At 46.0% G+C, this 17,164-nt stretch overlaps 3 protein-coding genes across 4 annotated transcripts in view; 2 read left to right on the forward strand and 1 right to left on the reverse strand.

The window, feature by feature from the left end:
• LOC311119900 (85/88 kDa calcium-independent phospholipase A2-like) overlaps positions 1-3,785 on the forward strand; it is a 30,150-nt gene extending 26,365 nt beyond the window's left edge. The window contains exons 14-18 of the mRNA XM_084194549.1: positions 36-190; positions 323-374; positions 928-1,043; positions 1,333-1,406; positions 2,613-3,785. Of these exons, the coding sequence (XP_084050675.1) occupies positions 36-190; positions 323-374; positions 928-1,043; positions 1,333-1,406; positions 2,613-2,760 (545 nt within the window). The 3' untranslated portion in view covers positions 2,761-3,785. The remainder of the gene's footprint in view (positions 1-35; positions 191-322; positions 375-927; positions 1,044-1,332; positions 1,407-2,612) is intronic.
• Positions 3,786-4,150: 365 nt separating this feature from the next.
• Positions 4,151-12,800, forward strand: LOC311119861 (BAR/IMD domain-containing adapter protein 2-like 2). 2 transcript variants are annotated; one of them, XM_084194510.1, is made up of 14 exons: positions 4,151-4,608; positions 4,898-4,973; positions 5,637-5,723; positions 6,629-6,690; positions 7,106-7,177; positions 7,268-7,357; positions 7,512-7,579; positions 7,672-7,735; positions 7,840-7,944; positions 8,023-8,125; positions 8,226-8,433; positions 11,618-11,683; positions 11,767-12,141; positions 12,421-12,800. In XM_084194510.1, the coding sequence occupies exons 1-14, from the start codon at positions 4,555-4,557 to the stop codon at positions 12,494-12,496; spliced, it is 1,506 nt and encodes a 501-aa protein (XP_084050636.1). In that variant the 5' UTR covers positions 4,151-4,554; the 3' UTR covers positions 12,497-12,800. The 2 variants fall into 2 exon arrangements, with proteins under 2 accessions (XP_084050636.1, XP_084050635.1); XM_084194509.1 differs by having other exon boundaries at positions 7,840-8,125.
• Positions 12,801-13,620: 820 nt separating this feature from the next.
• LOC311119933 (parvalbumin alpha) lies at positions 13,621-16,500 on the reverse strand (the record flags this gene model as incomplete). Its single annotated transcript, XM_084194579.1, has 4 exons — positions 13,621-13,649; positions 13,741-13,850; positions 14,530-14,662; positions 16,437-16,500. 4 exons carry the CDS (start codon positions 16,498-16,500, stop codon positions 13,621-13,623), a joined length of 336 nt encoding a protein of 111 aa, XP_084050705.1.
• Positions 16,501-17,164: the final 664 nt, after the last annotated feature.

Genomic DNA, 17,164 nt, shown 5'->3' on the forward strand with positions numbered 1-17,164 from the left:
TTAGCCCCAACCCTCTCTCCCTCTCGTCCTATCAGAGCAGGTCGTGTGGAGAGCCGCCCGTTCCAGTGGCGCCGCCCCCACCTACTTCCGACCAATGGGGCGGTTTCTGGACGGAGGTCTGCTGGCCAATAACCCGACACTGGATGCCATGACTGAGATCCACCAATACAACAAATCCCTGAAGGCAGAGGTGTGTGTGTGTGGCTCTAAGAAGTTTCATCTGAAATGTTCCTTTTGTAATGACTCATCTGTTGTTTAATCTCTCTCTCGCACTCTCTCTCTCTTCCCCTCCGTCTCTGTATCTGTTTATTTGTACCTTTAGGGGCGTGGCTCAGAGGTGCAGCGTCTAGGTGTGGTGGTTTCTTTAGGGACAGGTAAGAGCTTTATATTGGTATATTATAATATGTAGAAATCATAATATGTATGTGTATATTATGATATTTATTGGGACAGGTAAGAGCTTTATATTGGTATATTATAATATGTAGAAATCATAATATGTATGTGTATATTATGATATTTATTGGGACAGGTAAGAGCTTTATATTGGTATATTATAATATGTAGAAATCATAATATGTATGTGTATATTATGATATTTATTGGGACAGGTAAGAGCTTTATATTGGTATATTATAATATGTAGAAATCATAATATGTATGTGTATATTATGATATTTATTGGGACAGGTAAGAGCTTTATATTGGTATATTATAATATGTAGAAATCATAATATGTATGTGTATATTATGATATTTATTGGGACAGGTAAGAGCTTTATATTGGTATATTATAATATGTAGAAATCATAATATGTATGTGTATATTATGATATTTATTGGGACAGGTAAGAGCTTTATATTGGTATATTATAATATGTAGAAATCATAATATGTATGTGTATATTATGATATTTATTGGGACAGGTAAGCCTCCCCAGGTAGTTGTGAATTCTGTAGACGTGTTCAGACCCTCCAACCCTCTGGAACTGGCCAAGAGCTTTGTAGGAGCCAAGGAACTGGGCAAAATGCTGGTGGACTGCGTGAGTTGGTTTTAATGATTGGTTGATTTGATTTATTGTGAGTGACCGTTATCCTGCATACTGTTTAGTTAAATGTTTTAATTATTGAAAGGTTAGGTGACCCTAATAGTTGATAGTAATCAATATTACAATTTTCAAATTTTCATTCAACATTTCAGCTCTGAAACTAATTTCCATCCTTAAGTCATCCCTGTATGAAGAGGTCCCCGTTATTGTATTACTCATCTATAACATCCATTGATTTCATCTGTCTCTTTCTCTCACCCCCTCGTCCTCTTCTCTCTGTCAGTGTACAGACTCTGATGGTTGTGCTGTGGACAGGGCCAGGTCTTGGTGTGAGATGACTGATACGATCTACCACAGGTCAGTCTGACACGGGGCTTATCATACTGATTCTGTTTACGATACTAGTGTGAATAGTGTTCTTATGGCACCAATAATCCTACTCATATACACTGACTGGACAAAACATTAAGAACACCTGCTCTTTCCATGACATAGACTGACCAGGTGAATCCAGGAGAAATCTATGATCCTTTATTGATGTCACTTGTTAAATCTACTTCAATCAGTGTAGATGAAGGGGAGGAGACAGGTTAAAGAAGGATTTTTAAGCATTGAGACATGGATTGTGTATGTGTGCCTTTCAGAGGGTGAATGGGAAAGACAAAATATTTAATTGCCTTTGACCGGGGTATGGTAATAGGTGCCAGGCGCACCGGTTTGAGTGTGTCAAGAACTGCAACGCTGCAGGGTTTTTCACGCTCCGCAGCATCCCTGTGGAACGCTTTCGACACCTTATAGAGTCCATGCCCCAACAAATTGTGGCTGTTCTGATGGCAAAAGGGGGTTTAACTCAATATTAGGAAGGTGTTCCTAATGTTTTGTACACTGTAGTGTTTGTGTCTCTGTTGTACATTGGAAAGTGAAAGTTTTAACCCTTTACACTGGTACCTGAAAACTGGTTGAAAATGGTAGATTTGGCCACTAATAAGCGCCTACATTGGAACGTAGTGGCTGTACAGTAGCACTATATACATGACGTCAGAGCTCAGGGTCTCCGCTTCACAGCTCTGTATGGATTTGGACTGACAGCCGTTCTGAACTTGAGCACCGCGTGCAACAGGAAGTTGCCCCCATCCCTCCCGCTAATTGGGCAAAAAAAAAAAAAAAAGTAAAATGCACATCAAATCAAGTGTTTGGATTCAGTCTTGTGTCAGGTAAACTGTTGTCCTCACCTTTTGGTCTAATAATTTTCCCATAATCTCAACTGTTCCCTTTCAATTGCTTCCATGGTTATGCATTTCATATTTATTCTGTAAGAAACATTTCAAGTTGGCCCTATCCATATATATTTCCCACAAGTGTAAAGGGTTAAAAACATGTTGTGTGAATGTATGGTGTGTGTGTGCGTGTGTGCGCTTGTTGAACTAGCCAGCTCTCTCTCTCTCTCTCCTTCCCATCCCTCTCTCCTTCCCATCCCTCTCTCCTTCCCATCCCTCTCTCCTTCCCATCCCTCTCTCATTCCACCATCCTCCTCCTCCCATCCTCCTTCACCTCTCCCCCCAGACTGAGCCCCCAGCTCTCCCAGGAGGTGATGCTGGATGAGGTGAGTGACGCCGTGCTGGTGGACATGCTGTGGGAGACCCAGATGTACCTCTACGAACAGAGGGAGAACGTCCAACTCCTGGCACAGCAACTACTCAACGGCTACTGAGAGAAAGAGGAGGGGCAGGGATGGAGGCATGCTATGGGAGACCCAGATGGACCTCTATGAACAGAGGGAGAACGCACAACTACTGGCACACCGGGGTTATTCATTATGCCGATTCTGTTGCAAAACGTTTTGTAAACGGAAGCAAATGGAACGAAACGGGGAACGACCTACCAATACCTACCTACTAATTTGTCCAATAGAAACTCACATTTTTTTGTTGCAAAATTGAACGTTTTGCAACTGTCTGGACTAATGATTACGCCCCGTCTAACTCAACGGCTACTGAGAGGGCGAGAAGGAAGATGAAAACGTTCTTGAACGTCCATCACCTGATGGTTTGTCTGAGAGAGGGGGAGAGGTAAAGAGAGAGAGAGAGAGAGACATACAGGAAGATAAAAGTAGCGGGAGTGATGTTTCTTCTCTTTCAATCTGTACTGGAGACTGAATGTTTGTCCTAAGAGCGTTAATTCTTCCTCACAGACGAATGCAGTCAAAGTAAAAACCTGGGGAAAGGAAGATTCAGCTTTTGCACAACTGTACTGAGACTGACAAAGTGTCATATTAAAAAATATATTCTGAAATGCTAACAGACTGGAAAAAGGTATGTACAATTGACCTAATCTTGACATCTACTGTCATTAATTGCATCATGCAGTCATGTAAATGATATGAATCCACCAGTCCACCCACTATCTCCTGTAACTACTGTTGTCCTATCATTTCTGCCTTCTTGCTGTCTTAAGCTCTCAAACCATAACTCTTTCAACTGGACGGACTGAATACATACCACATTACTTGAATAACCCCTTCTCAACAGGTTGTGATACGATCTATCTGCACTATTTGTCTGTGTCTGAAATGGCGCTCTGGTCAAAAGTAGTCTACCTAGTGAATAGGATGGCATTCAGACACAGACTTCACCACTAGTTTTTTTTATTAATATCCTATAATGTACTGGTTTGTATTGACTTTATTATTGATGATGAAGTGAACATATGAATAAAATATTAACCTATGGAACTGAATCATTGATTTTTAATGTGTTATTACAATGCAATTATTAGGTAATGACCATTTGAACAAGGTATTTCTAAGTAACAACTTGCTAAACACAGAGCTGTAAAATAAAAGGCCCATCTCGGCAGCTAAGCCTGCAGGTAGTGTGATGTTTTTCTACATTTTGATGTATCGTTGTCTTTTTGTTTTGTCTTACCTTATGCACAGGAAATGTGCTCTACAAATGTGTTACTAGTATTACCTTAATCTAATACTACATGTAGTTCCCCGAGTGTGAGCGTACCTACCTACGTCCCTCCCTGTGGTGGTGGCTTAGTTTCAACAGGTGACGTTTCCATCCATCCTTTCCTTTCCTCCATCTATAATTCAGCTGCCCCGGCCGTATCGGTGTCCATTTTTTCTCCTTCTCTCTGTAAAACTGGCTTATGGTGGAGGGATGAAGAGGCTCATTAACGAATGCGAGAGAGAGAGCTATCACTCTATCACAACAGGGTGTAATAGGTGGCAGAAAGAACGAAGGAACAACGACAACGGAGAACGAGGAGCGGGATAGTCGCCAAGGTGACTTTCACTATCAAAAGAAGAGGCCTGTAACGGAATACGCTGATTAGTACCTAGCTAACCTACTAGCAACTACTACCAACTGTCATTTCTTTATTGAAACTTTCAACTAGTACTCTGGAGTTTAAAGAGAATAGTTTATAAGACTTTATTTATTTTTCCTCATTTGTTATTATACCGTTTTTCTTTTGTTTTGTGGAACACGAAGCTGTTACTATGTCGGGGGCTAACAGTGACCAGTTACATAGGTCTACATTGTCTGTGTACACAGTAAGTATACATGTTATGGTAGGGTAGTGCTATGGGGGTAGATTATTGCCAATATTGTTATAAATAAAGAGCGTATTGGCAATAAGCTACCCCTATCTTTCACACTCCAATAATATTCAAAATGAGCGTATATGGGGGGGAAATGTTGCTAAAACTTTTCAAAATATCTTCCTGTAACATTTAACCTTCAATATACAACCACTTGTAGGCCTGACTAAACACAGGGCATAGTATTAAGTATTGGCCAATATGAGATGTTTGTTTGTTTGTTCTGTGTTCTCTTCCATAGAGCCTGATGGAACAGTTCAACCCAGGCTTACAGACGCTAGTTGCATTAGGAAACAGCTATGTCAATGCTTTCCAAGGTGTGTGTGTGTGTGTGAAAGTTGATACATAAGTATGCATTTGTGTCATCGTGTGTGTGTGTGTGTGTGTGTGTGTGTGTGGGGGGGGGGGGGGTCATCCCTCTCTGACACGTATTATTGATGTCAAAGACCTAACTCTGACTGATAAAACAGTACAAGGCATCTATCACAGGTCAGCAAGTTAGTAGGTAGTTGTAACATGGTAAAGAGATGCCTGTTGCCCATAGAGATAGAAGTTAGTAGGTAGTTGTAACATGGTAAAGAGATGCCTGTTGCCCATAGAGGTAGAACGAGGACTCATCTTTGAATCTGTGCCATGATAACTTCTGTGACTTTCAAATGGTGGAAGCCTGCAATGTCCATGCTAAAACGGGTTCTGTCCATCCAGAGGCCTCGTTCTACCTCTATGCCTGTTACCTAACCACTGGGCTATTTATGCCTGTATCAGGTGTCCATCACCACAGGTGTTTTACTTATTGGGTCAATTAGGGTTGATTGGTTGGTTGGGACAGTTAAGATATGATTACAAGGTTTGGTTTGTTATGTGTCATTATTAGGCTTGTTAGTTAATAGCAATAATGCTAACAGGTGTGTGTGTGTGTGTGTGTGTGTGTGTGTGTGTGTGTGTGTGTGTGTGTGTGTGTGTGTGTGTGTGTGTTGCAGCCTTGGCTGTTACCAGTGAGGCCTACTTTAGTGCTGTAGCAAAGATGGGAGAACAGGCCCTTCACACACTCTCATCTCGCTCACTTGGTAAGTGTGTCTGTCTGTACGTCTGTCTGACCTGTACTGTACTGTACTGTACTGTACTGTACTGTACTGTACCGTAGCACCAGCAGGCTACAATGGGCCAAACACAGACTGGGGATCTATTAAAGGTAGACTTAACGATGTGATGTAGATGCAAAAAGGAAACCGCATATTGGGTTAATTTCTGCAACAGCTAAGAGAGTTGAGGCGCAAGGATCAACTTCTCTGCTGTTTTGGTGCCCTGGCTACCACGCCGTGCACAGATACTGTGTGAGAGTCTTGCATCTCGCTCATCTCAATATCTGCGGTGCTGCTCATGGCAACGTCATTTTGCTGAGTCACCTTTAACTTCATTCTTCTTAACGTCTTTGAGTAACTTTGATGTTGTTGTGGCAGGCGGTGTGTTTTACGATACTGGGTGAGATGAGAGAGGTCTACATTTAAACTGGGCTTGGCACTCTGTTTTTTTGGAAGGACAGTCTAGCTCCGATGGTGCCAATAAATATTAATAAGAACAGGCTTTACTGAGAGGTAAGGACGGACTGATCAATCTCACACACACACACACACACACACACACACACACACACACACACACACACACACAGCATTGAGCTAATGAATTGAGTGTGGCTGAAAGACTGTCATCTATAATTCAAAGCAGTTACCCAATCCTCTCTTCATGGTCACACTGCTGCGCTGACCTTCTCACTTGACTAACCTGCTGTAGCTACGCTGTCATGCTAGCCTAGCTCTGACGCACGGCCCCATTCGTTCCCTATGAGATGCTATCGTCAGTGCTAATAAGGCTAGGTTGCTAGGTCTGATCCACGGCCCCATTCATTCCCTATGAGATGCTGTCATCAATGCTAATTGGGGATGCTAATGTGTGTCTGTGTGTTCCACAGGAGATGTCCTGGTACAGATATCTGAGACGCAGAGAAGACTCACAGCTGAGATGGAGGGAGTGGTCAGTATCTGTTTTTATTATTTATTTATTATATATTTATTTTATTTATCTGTTTAATTGTGGTCGTCTGTAGCTCAATTGGTAGAGCATGGCGCTTGTAACGCCAGGGTAGTGGGTTCGATCCCCGGGACCACCCATACGTAAAAATGTATGCACACATGACTGTAAGTCGCTTTGGATAAAAGCGTCTGCTACATGGCATATTATTATTATTATTATTATTATTATTATTATTATTTATGTCTATATGTTCCTGATCCTACTTAGTGTCTTTACACCTCCTATTTATCTATGTTTATTTACAATATGTCCACGCCACTGTTTCCATCCACAGCCTATGTGTGGCCACTGCCATAGAGTGTAACATTGTTTTTCTTCCACCCGAGGGTGTAACGTTGTAATTCTTCCCCTTCAGTTTCGATGGTTCCAGGTAGAAGTTTTACAAGCCATGGAGAAGAATGTCAAGTTGGACGAGGAGTACATTGACGTGAGTATCTGGCAAGAGTGTGTCTGTTTCTGTGTGTGTGTCTGTACGTGTACGTGTGTGCTAACACACACTCCTGTATCTCCTCCATAGGGCAGTCGCAGGGTGTATGAGCTGGAGGTGAGGAACCAGGCAGAAGCTCTAGAGAAACAGCTGAGAAGAGGAGCCTTCAGAGACTCACTGGTACACACACACACACACACAGACACAGACAACCATACACACACACCCTCCTTCTTACAGTTAGATCAGACACTGTCTAACACTACCACATTACATACAGTAACTATGGTTGTGTGTGTGTGTGCGTGCGTGTGTGCGTGCGTGTGTTCTCCAGGAGCACAGTGAGTACATGCAGTACCTGAGACAGAGTCAACATGACATTATGAAGGAGGAGGAGAGGAGGTCAATCTTTACAATTATTAATACATTACCAATACAATTATTATTATCACTATTATGATGATTATGAATACGATGGCAATTGTTATTATTAGGTATCGCTTCCTGGCAGAGAAACACTGCGGACTGACACAATCACTGCTCTTCCTCATCAACAAGGTACACACACACAGACATGTTTATGTCCAAAACGGGGACTTCAGAAACCTTTACAAACCAACACACACAGGTAGTGTTCTGAAATGTCCCCATCTCTCCCACAGACAGGGGCTTCCCTACAGCAGAAGGCTGATGGATGGAAGGAGAAAGTGAACGAGACACGAGGATCCAGACCCCGTACCCCCACCCACCCTGACCAGGAGGCACAGGTTAGAGACAAGTATTCCACCCATCCGTCACCCATCCACCCAACCATTCAACCTTACCCCGTCTCCCTCTCTCCTCAGCTGTGTGGCTCAGTGAGCTCTCTGCTGCAGACAGTAGATGAGGACAGAGACATGTCTTGGGCCAGGAGCGAACAGCAGGCCCTGGGGAGAGTGCCCTCTAGAGGTAGGAGGACTACACTGCACCCCCAAAGAACAGGGTTATATTTAGTCAATTAAAATTACACTACTTACATTTGTTGTGTTATGGTCCTACCTCCACCCAGCCCCGTCCCCCCTCCACAGCCGATCCCGCTCCTCCTCAGTGGGTGAGTCTCTGGGTCTGGGTGGGGGTAGGACCATGAGAGCCCTGGTGTCCCACCCGCCCTCCTCCAACCCCAAACTCCTACCCTTCACCCAGGGAGAGATGGTCACCGTGTTGGTCCAGGAGCCAAGGAATGGGTGGCTGTATGGGAGAACGGATAGCAACCTACGGTAGGGGGATAGTGGATAACAGCCTACGTTAGGGGACAGTGGATAACAGCCTATGGTAGGGGGATAGTGGATAACAGCCTACGGTAGGGGACAGTGGATAACAGCCTATGGTAGGGGGATAGTGGATAACAGCCTACGGTAGGGGACAGTGGATAGCAGCCTATGGTAGGGGATAGTGGATAAAAGCCTACAGTAGTGGATAGTGGATAACAGCCTACGGTAGGGGACAGTGGATAGCTGCCTATGGTAGGGGACAGTGGATAACAGCCTATGGTAGGGGGATAGTGGATAACAGCCTACGGTAGGGGACAGTGGATAGCAGCCTATGGTAGGGGGATAGTGGATAACAGCCTATGGTAGGGGACAGTGGATAACAGCCTATGGTAGGGGACAGTGGATAGCAGCCTATGGTAGGGGGATAGTGGATAACAGCCTACCGTAGGGGACAGTGGATAACAGCCTACGGTAGGGGACAATGGATAACAGCCTACGGTAGGGGACAGTGGATAACAGCCTACGGTAGGGGGATAGTGGATAACAGACTACGGTAGGGGACAGTGGATAGCAGCCTACGGTTAGGGGATAATGGATAACAGCCTACGATAGTGGATAACAGCCTACGGTAGGGGACAGTGGATAACAGCCTACGGTAGTGGAGAGTGGATAACAGCCTACGGTAGGGGGACAGTGGATAGCAGCCTACGGTAGGGGGACAGTGGATAGCAGCCTACGGTAGGGGGACAGTGGATAACAGCCTACGGTAGGGGGACAGTGGATAGCAGCCTACGGTAGGGGGACAGTGGATAGCAGCCTACGGTAGGGGGACAGTGGATAGCAACCTACGGTAGGGGACAGTGGATAGCAGCCTACGGTAGGGGGACAGTGGATAGCAACCTACGGTAGGGGACAGTGGATAGCAGCCTACGGTAGGGGACAGTGGATAACAGCCTACGGTAGGGGATAGTGGATAACAGCCTACGGTAGGGGATAGTGGATAACAGCCTACGGTAGGGGATAGTGGATAACAGCCTACGGTAGGGGATAGTGGATAACAGCCTACGGTAGGGGATAGTGGATAACAGCCTACGGTAGGGGATAGTGGATAACAGCCTACGGTAGGGGATAGTGGATAACAGCCTACGGTAGGGGACAGTGGATAACAGCCTACGGTAGGGGGACAGTGGATAGCAGCCTACGGTAGGGGGACAGTGGATAGCAACCTACGGTAGGGGACAGTGGATAACAGCCTACGGTAGGGGGATAGTGGATAACAGCCTATGGTAGGGGACAGTGGATAGCAGCCTACGGTAGGGGACAGTGGATAGCAGCCTACGGTAGGGGGACAGTGGATAGCAACCTACGGTAGGGGACAGTGGATAGCAGCCTACGGTAGGGGACAGTGGATAACAGCCTACGGTAGGGGATAGTGGATAACAGCCTACGGTAGGGGATAGTGGATAGCAACCTACGGTAGGGGACAGTGGATAGCAACCTACGGTAGGGATAGTGGATAACAGCCTACGGTAGGGGGATAGTGGATAACAGCCTACGGTAGGGGCCAGTGGATAACAGCCTACGGTAGGGGCCAGTGGATAACAGCCTACGGTAGGGGACAGTGGATAACAGCCTACGGTAGGGGACAGTGGATAACAGCCTACGGTAGGGGGATAGTGGATAACAGCCTACGGTAGGGGACAGTGGATAACAGCCTACGGTAGGGGACAGTGGATAACAGCCTACGGTAGGGGGATAGTGGATAACAGCCTACGGTAGGGGACAGTGGATAACAGCCTACGGTAGGGGGCAGTGGATAGCAACCTACGGTAGGGGATAGTGGATAACAGCCTACGGTAGGGGATAGTGGATAACAGCCTACGGTAGGGGATAGTGGATAACAGCCTACGGTAGGGGGATAGTGGATAACAGCCTACGGTAGGGGACAGTGGATAACAGCCTACGGTAGGGGGACAGTCGATAGCAACCTACGGTAGGGGACAGTGGATAGCAGCCTACGGTAGGGGACAGTGGATAACAGCCTACGGTAGGGGACAGTGGATAACAGCCTACGGTAGGGGGTAGTGGATAACAGCCTACGGTAGGGGATAGTGGATAACAGCCTACGGTAGGGGATAGTGGATAACAGCCTACGGTAGGGGATAGTGGATAGCAACCTACGGTAGGGGACAGTGGATAGCAACCTACGGTAGGGGATAGTGGATAACAGCCTACGGTAGGGGGATAGTGGATAACAGCCTACGGTAGGGGACAGTGGATAACAGCCTACGGTAGGGGACAGTGGATAACAGCCTACGGTAGGGGACAGTGGATAACAGCCTACGGTAGGGGGATAGTGGATAACAGCCTACGGTAGGGGACAGTGGATAACAGCCTACGGTAGGGGACAGTGGATAACAGCCTACGGTAGGGGGATAGTGGATAACAGCCTACGGTAGGGGACAGTGGATAACAGCCTACGGTAGGGGGCAGTGGATAACAGCCTACGGTAGGGGATAGTGGATAACAGCCTACGGTAGGGGATAGTGAATAACAGCCTACGGTAGGGGATAGTGGATAACAGCCTACGGTAGGGGGATAGTGGATAACAGCCTACGGTAGGGGGATAGTGGATAACAGCCTACGGTAGGGGACAGTGGATAACAGCCTACGGTAGGGGGACAGTCGATAGCAACCTACGGTAGGGGACAGTGGATAGCAGCCTACGGTAGGGGACAGTGGATAACAGCCTACGGTAGGGGACAGTGGATAGCAGCCTACGGTAGGGGACAGTGGATAGCAGCCTACGGTAGGGGACAGTGGATAGCAGCCTACGGTAGGGGGAGAGTGGATAGCAGCCTACGGTAGGGGACAGTGGATAACAGCCTACGGTAGGGGACAGTGGATAGCAGCCTACGGTAGGGGACAGTGGATAACAGCCTATGGTAGGGGACAGTGGATAGCAGCCTACGGTAGGGGACAGTGGATAGCAGCAAGGCCCATTATGATTCATTCCTTTGTTTGTCTGTTTGTTTGTTCCTTCATTCATTCATTCCTATGTGGGTAGGTGGGTGGCTGGCTGGGAAAACAGTGGATATGATCTAGGAACTTGTCAGTTACAGTATTTAGGCAATTTTTGTGTTTGCTAATATTGTCTTGTTTCTCTGGTCTCTCTCTGTTGTTCAAACAGCCAGGGCTGGTTCCCAGCAGCTTATGTTGCTTCTACTGAGGAGTTCTCTAACCTCTTGGGGTCCAGGTATGTCAATCAATCAGTCAATCAATCAATCAATCAATCAATCAATTAATCAATGTGGTCATATCTGACATTTGACCCTCCAGTGGCACTTCCTTGAGGAGCCACAGCATGAACAACCTATTGGATCCCTCTGACACCTCCATGGACCAATCAGAAAAGGCCTACGGTGATGTCGCGCCGCCTGCCACACCCACTCGCAGGGCCTCCGTCGACTTCCGACCAATCTCTCCCCTCCCTGAGAGGAGGGCGGAGCCAGAGATTGTGATGACAACAAATAGCATGAAGGGCTATAGTGAGCTCCCGCCCCCTCCTCCTCCGCCGCCGCCACCCCCTCAGCCAACAACAATGCTCCGGAGAGGGTCAGCTGACTTTCGACCAATCCAGCCTACTTTCCCGGAGAGGAAGGCGGAGTCATTATCACCCCTTGGAGCTTCTGGAGAAAACCTACTCTTTCCCAGGTAGGAGGTGTGTGTCTGTGTGTGTGTCTGTGTGTGTGTCTGTCTGTGTGTGGGTGTCTGTGTGTGTGTGTCTGTCTGTGTGTGTTTCAGTGTGTGTCTGTGTGTGTTTCAGTGTGTGTGTCTGTGTGTGTTTCAGTGTGTGTGTCTGTGTGTGTTTCAGTGTGTGTGTGTCTGTGTGTGTTTGTGTGTGTCTGTGTGTGTCAGTGTTTGTGCGCCTGCTGGGATGTTTGTCATTAGTGTTGAGTGCTAGTTGTTTACATGTCACCTGATCTGTTGCAGGGGAACCAATCCCTTTGCGACAGTGAAGCTTAAACCAACAACCACCAATGACAGATCAGCACCCAGGATCCACTGACCAATCAGCACAGAGATTTAGACGTCAAGAAAAGCTTACGTCCTTGAGTTTGACATTGAGTCTATTTTTAGATAAATTATGTAGATGATCTATTAGTGTAAAAATATATTTATTTATTTGTATTATTATGCGATTAAGAATAGCACTGTCACATTGTTTGTGTGTTTCGATAGAACAATTAGCAAACGATTGGAAAATCTATCTAGGATGCTTTTATTGTGAAATAGATACTTTCATTGTGAAAATAACTAAATTAATTGTCTCATTTGTGGATTCCTTGTTCTACTGTATGTTAGTGTCCAATGTAGTTGATAATAAAATAAATAATAATAATACAATTATAAATAAAATCAAGTCATTTTACTTAAGGTGTTTTATTCCTTATTATTTCTTATTTGAATCATGTATCTCTCTTCACAGCTCTACCTCTTCTTTATTTATACATCTCATTACCAGACGAGAGAGGAAGGAGGAATGGAGGGAGGGAGGGAAGGAGGGTACAAGTATGTGTGAATAGGCAAAAATAAAGAATGAGAGACAGGTTGTACAGGGTGCGTCCCCAAATAATGGCACCCTATTCCCTTTTGGCACTCTTTTGAAGAAGTGCTCTATGAAGGTAGTAGGGTGGCATTTGGGTAAAGTGACATAGGGTTTATAGACGGTGAGAGGAAAAGGATGGTTTCTGGTACATTATATCTACAGTAAAGGTTTTCTTTTAAAATGAGACAGTCGTGAGGTTTTCAAATCAAAATAGGACACGTATACAGTATGTTGGTAAGGTAGAAAAACGTACAAATAAATACAGTAGTGCTTGTTGGGGTGTCCCCTCTCTACCTCTCCCTGGTGGATGTCTCCTGTACTGTTTCACTGAGAGAGACTGGGCCTGCATGGTGCGGTGTAGGGTGAAGTAGCCTAGACGCTGATCTTGGGTCAGTTTACATTTCCCCCACTCTAGTAGATAAGGTTGGGATTGGGGAAGGGGAAGCTGATCCTAGATCTGTACCGAGGAGAAACTTCACCCGGATGGTGCTTTTCTGGGTGATGGGGGGAGGCATAGAGGTGGGAGATTGTAGTTAAAACAGGAATTCACAGGGGAGGAGAAAGGGGGAGACGAGGGTTGTTCTTTACACCTCATGGACCAAGACTTCAAACTCTGGAAAAGAGAAGAAGAGGAAGAGAAGATGAAGATTATCTAGGAATGACGTCATGACTTCATTCTGTTATCATCCTATCATCTCTCTCACCGTCAATGCCGATCTTTCCGTCTCCGTCCTTGTCGGCGGCGTTAAGGAATGCTTTGGTCTCGGCGTCGGTCAGGTCTCTGCCATCCTCAGCGAAACTCTTCAGCACGAACCTGAGGTAAGAGAGGGGTCGAAGGTTAGGGGTCAAGATTAAGGAGCGACATCTGTAGTGTGTGTGTGTGTCTCTGCCGTCCTCACCGAAACCCTTCAGTACGAACCTGAGGTCAGAGAGGGGTCAAAGGTTAGGGGTCACGATTAAGGATCTGCATGTGTGTGTGTGTGTGACTGTCGTCCTCAGAAAAACCCTTCAGTATGAACCTGAGGTCAGAGATTTAGCGTGAAGAAATTTTTTATTTTGGCTGGGACTGTGAAATTCTGGTAACTTTCCCCACAATTTCTAGGTTTTCCAGAAATCATGTCTGGACGATTCCCGGATTTCCCACTTATTCTCTCCTGATGTCAGGGATCTTCGAATCAGGATTTCTGGAACACCTCTGCATTTTGGCGAAGTTACCGGAATTTTACAACCCTATATTGGGCATGTATTCTAAATGGTATGCTAACTTGCAAATGGGAAAATAGCCACAAATTCACATCTGATGAATGTGTGTGTGCACACCTGTCCATGTGCGTCTTTGGTGTGTGTGTGTGTGTCTCATTTTGTGTCTGTAATTGGTGTGTGCATATGTCTGTTTGTGAGTGTTTGTGTGTCTGTAGTGGTGTGTGTCTGTAGTGTGTGTGTGTCTGTAGTGTGTGTGTGTGTGTCACCGTCTGTGTGTCTCTTCCTCTTACTTGAGCTCCTCCTCCTCAATGAATCCACTCTCGTCAGCATCAATAGCCTGGAACACCTTCTTGACGTTGTCAGGAGTCATGGCCTTCAGGCCCACCAGAGCAAAGAACTTCTTATGGTCGAAGGTACCCTCCGCTGTACACACACACACACACAGACACGCGCACACGCACACACACGGACAGGGGGGAAAGAAGGGGAGAGGGAGGGAGGGAGGAGATGGGGAGGGAGGGAGGGAGGAGATGGGAGAGAAGGGAGAGATATACAGTGGGGGAAAAAGTATTTAGTCAGCCACCAATTGTGCAAGTTCTCCCACTTAAAAAGATGAGAGAGGCCTGTAATTTTCATCATAGGTACACGTCAACTATGACAGACAAAATCATAAAATCACATTGTAGGATTTTTAATGAATTTATTTGCAAATTATGGTGGAAAATAAGTATTTGGTCACCTACAAACAAGTAAGATTTCTGGCTCTCACAGACCTGTAACTTCTTCTTTAAGAGGCTCCTCTGTCCTCCACTCGTTACCTGTATTAATGGCACCTGTTTGAACTTGTTATCAGTATAAAAGACACCTGTCCACAACCTCAAACAGTCACACTCCAAACTCCACTATGGCCAAGACCAAAGAGCTGTCAAAGGACACCAGAAACAAAATTGTAGACCTGCACCAGGCTGGGAAGACTGAATCTGCAATAGGTAAGCAGCTTGGTTTGAAGAAATCAACTGTGGAAGCAATTATTAGGAAATGGAAGACATACAAGACCACTGATAATCTCCCTCGATCTGGGGCTCCACGCAAGGTCTCACCCCGTGGGGTCAAAATGATCACAAGAACGGTGAGCAAAAATCCCAGAACCACCCAGGGGGACCTAGTGAATGACCTGCAGAGAGCTGGGACCAAAGTAACAAAGCCTACCATCAGTAACACACTACGCTGCCAGGGACTCAAATCCTGCAGTGCCAGACGTGTCCCCCTGCTTAAGCCAGTACATGTCCAGGCCCGTCTGAAGTTAGCTGGAGTGCATTTGGATGATCCAGAAGAGGATTGGGAGAATGTCATATGGTCAGATGAAACCAAAATAGAACTTTTAAAAACTCAACTCATCGTGTTTGGAGGACAAAGAATGCTGAGTTGCATCCAAAGAACACCATACCTACTGTGAAGCATGGGGGTGGAAACATCATGCTTTGGGGCTTTTTTACTGCAAAGGGACCAGGACGACTGATCCATGTAAAGGAAATAATGAATGGGGCCATGTATCGTGAGATTTTGAGTGAAAACCTCCTTCCATCAGCAAGGGCATTGAAGATGAAACGTGGCTGGGTCTTTCAGCATGACAATGATCCCAAACACACCGCCCGGGCAACGAAGGAGTGGCTTCGTAAGAAGCATTTCAAGGTCCTGGAGTGGCCTAGCCTGTCTCCAGATCTCAACCCCATAGAAAATCTTTGGAGGGAGTTGAAAGTCCGTGTTGCCCAGCGACAGCCCCAAAACATCACTGCTCTAGAGGAGATCTGCATGGAGGAATGGGCCAAAATACCAGCAACAGTGTGTGAAAACCTTGTGAAGACTTACAGAAAATGTTTGACCTGTGTCATTGCCAACAAAGGGTATATAACAAAGTATTGAGAAACTTTTGTTATTGACCAAATACTTATTTTCCACCATCATTTGCAAATGTATTCATAAAAAATCCTACAATGTGATTTTCTGGATTTTATTTCCTCATTTTGTCTGTCATAGTTGACGTGTACCTATGATGAAAATTACAGGCCTCTCTCATCTTTTTAAGTGGGAGAACATGCACAATTGGTGGCTGACTAAATACTTTTTTCCCCCACTGTATATTATATTATTTTCTAAAGATTTGGTTTGGTTTTCAACAGTGAAACCTTCTGCTCACCTTTGACTGCCTCAAGGGCCTTCTGAATATCATCAGCTTTCAAAAAATCTTTCAAAGCGGCCATCTTGGTAACTGGGGGAGAGAGAGAGAGGTTTATGAATACATTATAGGGATAGTGTAACTGAGGCGCGAGGAGAAAGTTTTGAGTGTCAATTACAAGATTCTCCTGAGCCTCCTGAGATTCTCCTGAGTGATGTAAAGTCCATGAATAGTGTCTGGCAGACACACAGTAAGGACAGAGGCAGTAAGAGAGGAAAGGAGAGGAGAGGAGAGGAGACAGGAGAGGAGAGGAGACAGGAGAGGGGACAGGAGAGGAGACAGGAGACGAGAGGAGAGGGGACAGGAGAGGAGAGGAGAGGGGACAGGAGAGGAGAGGGGACAGGAGAGGGAAGAAAAAGAGAGGAGAGGAATAGCATCAGAGTTTGGCCAGGGACCATGAGCTGGGATCTATATCATTCTGGCACTCAACGGACACCCAAATGAACTTGGCAGAGGAGGGGAGAAAGGAGGGGAGGGGAGAAAGGACAGGAGGGGGAGAAAGGACAGGAGGGGGAGGGGAGAGAGGAGAGGAGAGGAGGGGAGAAAGGAGGGGAGGGGAGAAAGGAGGGAGGAGGGTAGGGGAGGAGAGGAGGGGAGGGGAGAGAGGAGAGGAGGGGAGGGGAGAGAGGAGGGGAGGGGAGAGAGGAGGGGAGGAGGGGAGAAAGGAGGAGAGGAGGGGAGGGGAGAAA

Source organism: Coregonus lavaretus (genome assembly GCF_964263955.1).
Source record: "Coregonus lavaretus genome assembly, contig: HAP1_SCAFFOLD_55, whole genome shotgun sequence".
NCBI lineage: Eukaryota > Metazoa > Chordata > Actinopteri > Salmoniformes > Salmonidae > Coregonus > Coregonus lavaretus.

Excerpts from the sequence above, each read along its gene's own strand:
- LOC311119861 (XM_084194509.1), top strand. The coding sequence starts at position 4,555 with ATGTCGGGGGCTAACAGTGACCAGTTACATAGGTCTACATTGTCTGTG. Across the intron at positions 6,691-7,105 it reads CAGCTGAGATGGAGGGAGTG|TTTCGATGGTTCCAGGTAGA; the intron begins GTCAGTATCTGT and ends CTTCCCCTTCAG. Across the intron at positions 12,142-12,420 it reads GAAAACCTACTCTTTCCCAG|GGGAACCAATCCCTTTGCGA; the intron begins GTAGGAGGTGTG and ends GATCTGTTGCAG.